This window comes from Pteropus vampyrus, unplaced genomic scaffold, assembly GCF_000151845.1.
Source record: "Pteropus vampyrus isolate Shadow unplaced genomic scaffold, Pvam_2.0 Scaffold20, whole genome shotgun sequence".
Classification (NCBI taxonomy): Eukaryota; Metazoa; Chordata; class Mammalia; order Chiroptera; family Pteropodidae; genus Pteropus; species Pteropus vampyrus.
In genome coordinates, this window is record NW_011888801.1 from 1,045,235 (window position 1) to 1,051,805 (window position 6,571).

Consider the following 6,571-nt stretch of genomic DNA (forward strand, 5'->3'; position numbering starts at 1 on the left):
CAAATATCTAATAGCAAACTACTTCACAAAAATCACTTCTAGAAAACAGTACTGCTGGCAGATATTTGTAGAAAAGTACACAGGCCAAACTGAAAGATTCGGCTTTTTTAAAAAAAATGTGAATTCAATTAATTAGAACATTTTACTTAAAAAGTTAAAAAACTACATAATACATGAATATATTTCGATGCAAACATTCAAGTCATACAGAATTATTGTCTCGCATTTCACTCTCTTCCCATCTTTTAACAGTTTGGTGGATACCTAGACCTTTATCTATGCAGTTCTGCATATATATAAACATATAGTTTAGATATATATTTTTTACATAGATAAAAATGTTGAACTATAGTTGCTTTTCTGCTTATTTTATGTCTTGGAAGTCCTTCTCTGTCAAAACAGGTAAATGAACCTCATTCTTTATTAAGGCATTATTTATTAAGTATTTCATAATATGGATGTACAGTTGACCCTTGAATAATGCAGAGGCTGGGATGTGACCCCCTGCAGTCAAAAATCTGCTTATAACTTGACTCCCCGAAAACATTACTAATAGCCTACTGTTGATTAGAAGCCTTACTGATAACATAGTTGATTAATACATATTTTGTATATGTATTATATGTATTCTTATAATAAAGTAAGCTAGAGAAAAGAACAATTATTAAAAAAATCATAGGGAAGAGAAAATATATTGATAGTATTTACTGAAAAAAATCCATATATGAGTGGACCCATACAGTTCAAACCTATGTTGTTACAGGGTCAATTGTGCTAAGATTTATTTAACCATTTCTCTCTTGGTAGACATTTAAGATATTCCAGTTTTTCATTACTACAATGCTTCAATCCCCATCTTAGCATATATATCTTTTTCAGAGAGTAAATTCCTGGAAGTAAAATTGCTAAGTCAAATGTTATAAACATTGTAGAGTACCAAACTGTCCTGCGAAAAGATGACTTATACGTCTACCCCTACAGTTTGAACACTAATAATTTCTCCAACCCTTGAGAAAACTGATTATCAGTCTTTTAAACTTTTGCCAATATGATGGGCAAAAGAAGTTTACTTTTATTGTGATTTACTTACTAGAAAGTCAACTATTTTCAAATATTTATTGACTATATTTGTTCCTCGAGATACTGCCTGTTTATATCCTTTGTTGATTTTTTTTATTGGGCTATTTGGTTTTTTTTTTATTACTGTATAAGTACAGTAAGTCTAAAACAGTAATAACACGGGAGCCAAGGTAAACCCTATCTGAACACACACCATTCACTCATTCGACAAATATTTAATGAGCAGCTACTATGTCAGGCACTGAGCTAACCACTGTCTTGCAAAATCATTCAATACAGCAATAATTCAAGGTTGAAAATAATTCAAGCTTGAAAGCTAATTTTTGTCTTCTGAGGATCCAATGTGTCAATGCTCTAGCCACAGCCATACTCCTTACTGCTTCAAAATGAAAACAAATATCACACTGTAACTTACCTAAAATCTTATCAAAATAATTAAGAAAAGAATCTGCATCAAAAGTGATTGGAGCCTCAGAAGGTTCTCTGCAAGAGTAAAGGAAAAAGACAATTCATCCCAAACACGAGACTCTTCGAACTTTTTCTGAAGTGGTGCCATTGTTAGGAACACTACCAGAAATATCTCAAAAGAAGTGCAGCATCGAAAACTGCAGTTTAAATTTTAAAAATCCTTATACTTACTGGTCTTGCAGGGCAACAGAAATGGGAAACACTGATAAAATAAAAGTAAAAATTGTACTTTGCTTATGCTTATTTAACTTTTGCTGATTTAGAGATCTACCCACTCTCCACCTCCCACAGATGTAGCTAACATTAGCAAAAAAAAGTTATTTATCTAAGTTAATTTAAATAAAGTCTATCTCTTTAAGAATTAAATCTTTAAAAATTAAGAACAAAACTTCCCTTATCCCTGCTTTCTTAAAGAGAAAATATGAACATAAATTTTAATCTTAGGAGCTCAAGAGCATCAATACTAATAAAGGCAAATTTGCTGTGCAAATAACAATTCCATCAACCTTTTTTCCCATTACTTGCCAAATGTAATTTCCCATTTCTTGTTATTATTTCTTCCTCTGACGAACCCTTTTATCCCACTCTTTTGAGTTTGACGCTTCCAATCTGCTTGTGGATGGGAGATCAGAAGTCTGAGTTTGCTGAGAGCTAGGTGTTAAGAGCCCATAAGGCTCTGAGTAAAAGTCTGAAGAGTACAGTGTAGAGTTGCCCTGCATAGCTCTAGGGTGGTGGCTTTTAGATCTGCTGAGTGGTCTCTGTAGCTTACTTAAGGATAGCAAAAGATAAGGTCACTAGAAATCTGATACTAGATAAATTATCATGGTACTAGGCACCAAAAGAGGGAAACAAAGTAGTACAAATAAAACAGTACAAATCATTTACTAAAAAAAAGTATGGAACTGACAACGATGGATGACTTCAACATCTGGGTTACAACTATTTAGTTATTTACACTTTATCACAAATTACCGAGGCAGCTCTGCTCCTTTGTGGGTTGAGACTTTGGATATGAAAGCTTTCATGCTCTTTGAGACTTGAGTTAAGTCATAATTTTCCTCTTTAGAAATGGGTTCTGGTTCTTTTTTGCCAGCAGCTTCCTGCAGTAACTGGTCCAGCTGCTCTGGTGAGAGATCTAACCACCGGTCATCTGAAAAAGGAGAAACCATGATACTGCAATACTATACTCACATGACAGGTACCCTTGGGGATGGCCCCTGTGAGACTTAATGAAATGTTTTAATTTTTTCTAACTCTTTTCTGCTCTATCCTGGTCCATCACTTACCATCTTCTGGGGGAAGATTAGCGGCTTCTTTCTTAAGCTCTTCAATATCAAATGGTACTGTTTGTAATAAGGTTAAGATTTCTTCACCTGAGCTCATCGCAAGAGAGCTATAAAAAAATAAAAGACATAAGTATTTTTTATAAGAGTGTTCATAACAATAATCACAAAAACATAGTATTTTAAAGTTGAAAGAAATTATCTAATTTCTTTTTAACATTTGTTTTAGGATACAGAAACTTTTTCCTCAAATAAAATTTTACCAGGAACACTGAAATATAAAAGAGCTCAAAGAAAAACTGCTTTGCACAGCAAAGAAAACCATCAACGAAATAAAAAAGCAATGTACTGAATGGGAGAAAATATTTGCAAACCATATGTCTGGTCAGGAGTTAATATCCAAAATGTATAAAGAACTCATACCACTCAAAAGCAAAAAAACAAACAATCCAATTAAAAAATAGGCAGAGGAACTGAACAGACATTCTTCCAAAGAAGAGATACAAATAGCCAACAGGTATATGAAAAGGTGCTCGACATCACTAATCATCAGGGAAATGCAAATCAAAACTACAATGAGATATCACATTACACCTGTTAGAATGACTACTATCAAAGAGAGAGAACAAGTGTTGGTGAGGTTGTAGAGAAAAGGGAACACCTGTGCATTGCTGGCAGAACTATAAACTGGTGCAGCCACTGTGAAAAACAGTATAGAGGTTCCTCAAAAATTAAAAATGGAGCTACCATATGACCCAGCAATCTCATTTCTGGGTATATATCCAAAGAAAACTGAAATAGGATATCGAAGAGATATCTGCACTCCCATGTTTACTGCAGCACTATTCACAATTGCTAAGATATGGAAACAACATAAGTGTCCGTAAATAGATGAATGAATAAAGATGTGGTATAGATACACGATGGAATATTATTCGGCCACGAAAAAGAATGAAATCCTGCCATTTGCAACAATATGATGGATCTTGAGGGCGTTATGCTAAGTGAAATAAGCTGGACAGAGAAAGAAAACTACTGCCTGGTATCATATATATATATATATAGATGGAATCTTAAAAAAAAAAAAAAAGTCAAACTCATATAAACTGAAATTAGAAAAGTGGTTGCCAGGGAGTAGGGGGTGAGGGAGAGATCGGTAATGGGGTAAAAACTTCCAGCTATAAGATAAATACAGTCTGAGGATCTAATGTAAAACATGGTGACTATAGCTGATAACACTGTATTATATAATTGAAATCTGCTAAGATAGTAGAACTTACATGTTCTCAACAACAAAAAGATAAACATGTGAGGTGATAGATGTGTTAATTAACTAAATAATAGGAATCTTTTCACAATATATACATTCAAATCACCACAATGTACACTTTAAATACCTTACAATTTTATTTGCTAATTATATCTCAATAAGGCTAAAAACAAAACAAAAAAAAAAAACCCACCGGCTTTTCTTGAAATGGAGACTATTGGCTCAGAGACCTACCCATTCTGTCTTCTCCTTTAGCTCTGTAGTAGGCTCCATGGAACAGCATTATGAGGCTGCTGATCTAGTTCAACAACTCTTTCAATTTGTATATATTATATTTGAGGAAAAAAAAAACCCAGAGGAAAGTATAAACAAAAATTAATCTAAACCATATTACATGCTGGGCTAGCACTTTAATATATTTTCTTATTTAGTTCTCTAATCATTATTATGAGGAGGGGTGTGTGTGTGTGTGTGTGTGTAAGTATGTATGTATAAAATCCTGTTTTAAAGATGAGAAACCCAGAGCCCAAAAAATTCTTTAACTTTTGCAAGGTCATTTGGTTGGACTGTGTAAAGGTTTGAAATCAAGTCTTCTGATACTACGTTGTGTTCCTTCTATTATAAACTGATGAGGAAATATGCACAATGATCATTTATATGATAAGCGAGTTATTTTGATGGTGATGTGACTTGTTATATAAATTAATGGAATCCTATCTAAACTAGAAAGAAGCAAATAAAGTTATATAATGCATTTGCATTCATTTAATAAACATTTGCATACCTTGCTAAATCAAGTGGGTGATAAAAAAATTGATCTCTACTCATATTATATAAATATTAGTAGGAGGAAGAAGAGAAATATACAAATAATCATAATAAATTACAAAATATATATAAAGTCATACAAGAATACCAAAATGCTACAGAGAATCATAGGAAAGGGTAATTACATTCATGTGGTTGGAGTAGAGTAGTTAAAAAAAAGAAAGAGAGACAATGGAAGTAGTTATGTAAGGCCTTAAAGAATAAGAAGGAGATTTCCGACAAGTAAGACAGGGTAGGGAAATGTTAGGCAAGGGGAAAAATGAGCATTTGTATAGAGGCAGGGAAGCAAGGACCATGTGCAGAGAGCAAATAGCGTTCATTGTGGCTTAAGCATGGAAGATGAGGCTGAACAGATGGACTGGGATGAGACCACAGTGGGCTTAAAATGGCTAGAAAGTTTGGGCTCGATGAAATAAGTAGTGGGTAATCACTGATGACTTCTTTTCTATTTTTAATTTTTGTTTAAATCTCTGTATTGAGATTTAAACAATACAGACAAGTCCAAAAGATAATAGAACACCATATCCCTACCAACCAGAATTATAAAATTGTTACATTTACTTCTAGTCTAAATATATAACGTTTATACATTAATATAAACAATTAGAATTGTCTAAATATATAACATTTATACATTAATATAAACAATTAGAATTGGGAAAGATTTGGCAGAGATGTTAGAGGCTTTGTTCATCCCTCTTGAGACCAATTCAAAGTTGTGACAGAAACACAGAGCAAATAGAGAACAAAGTTGCCTGGGATCTAGATGAACAGAAGCACTACAACTAGGGAGAGAAATAAGAAATCACCCTGCAACAGTAGAAGGTAGGAGGGGCGAACATGTGAGGCTGCCTGGTCGCCAGAGGCTGAGTAGGACAGAGGCCATAGCAGCGGCAGCTGGCAGCTGGCAGCTGCAGATGCCTCTTAAAGGGGCCGTGACTGTGAGCGGACTTTCACAGTAACGGATCTGCTCACTCTGAGCACCAGCATCGGTTCAGCTGTGCAGCGGGCACCAGGGACTTACAGGGGAACACTGAGTTATCAGAATGAGGGCTGAGGGGAGATTCACTCTGTACAGAAGTAGAAGTGCTGGTGGTATCCACTGTTCCTCTGTTGAGCCCTCTCCATTCCCAGCATGTGGACTCAGGCCTGCCATACCTGAGTCATCATAAATGGATAACAGAGGTCCCTCTGCCCAGAGGATTCCCTGAAACTCCGCCTTCCCCAACTCGTGGCCCCACCCAAGCCACATCCAGTTGTGTCCTCCGTGCTCCTTGCTGAGCTAACTCCAAGACCCACCCTCGTGGCAGCTGTCTGCAGTTTCTGGCGTGGCTTCTTGAGGCAACTATAAGCATAACATCTGTGGATTGCTTACTGAATCTTAACAGGTGGTCCCGGAGGGGCACAGGTGGGTACTAAATTTGGCTGGCAAGTGACCCCTCTCAGGACTGTGCCACTAGACACCTACCACACAAAGCCGCACTAATAAGACTGGGAGACTTAGAGCTTTCCTTAGTACATAGAAACAGACACAGAAAGGCAGCCAAAATGGGAAGACAAAAAGGCAGAGACCATATGAGAGAACAGAACAGAGATCCAGGAATAATGGAGTCAAGCAATCTAACATACAGAGTTCAAAACA

General features: G+C 35.7%; 1 protein-coding gene across 4 annotated transcripts in view; it reads right to left on the minus strand.

Moving 5' to 3' along the window:
- Positions 1-1,144: 1,144 nt before the first annotated feature.
- Positions 1,145-6,571, minus strand: part of ECD (ecdysoneless cell cycle regulator) — a 25,268-nt gene continuing 19,841 nt past the window's right edge. For all 4 annotated transcript variants that reach the window (XM_011355220.2, XM_023527892.1, XM_011355219.2 and 1 more), the window contains exons 10-12: positions 2,835-2,941; positions 2,521-2,698; positions 1,145-1,563 (exon numbers count right to left, since the gene is read on the minus strand). In XM_011355220.2, the coding sequence (XP_011353522.1) occupies positions 1,347-1,563; positions 2,521-2,698; positions 2,835-2,941 (502 nt within the window). In that variant the 3' untranslated portion in view covers positions 1,145-1,346. The remainder of the gene's footprint in view (positions 1,564-2,520; positions 2,699-2,834; positions 2,942-6,571) is intronic.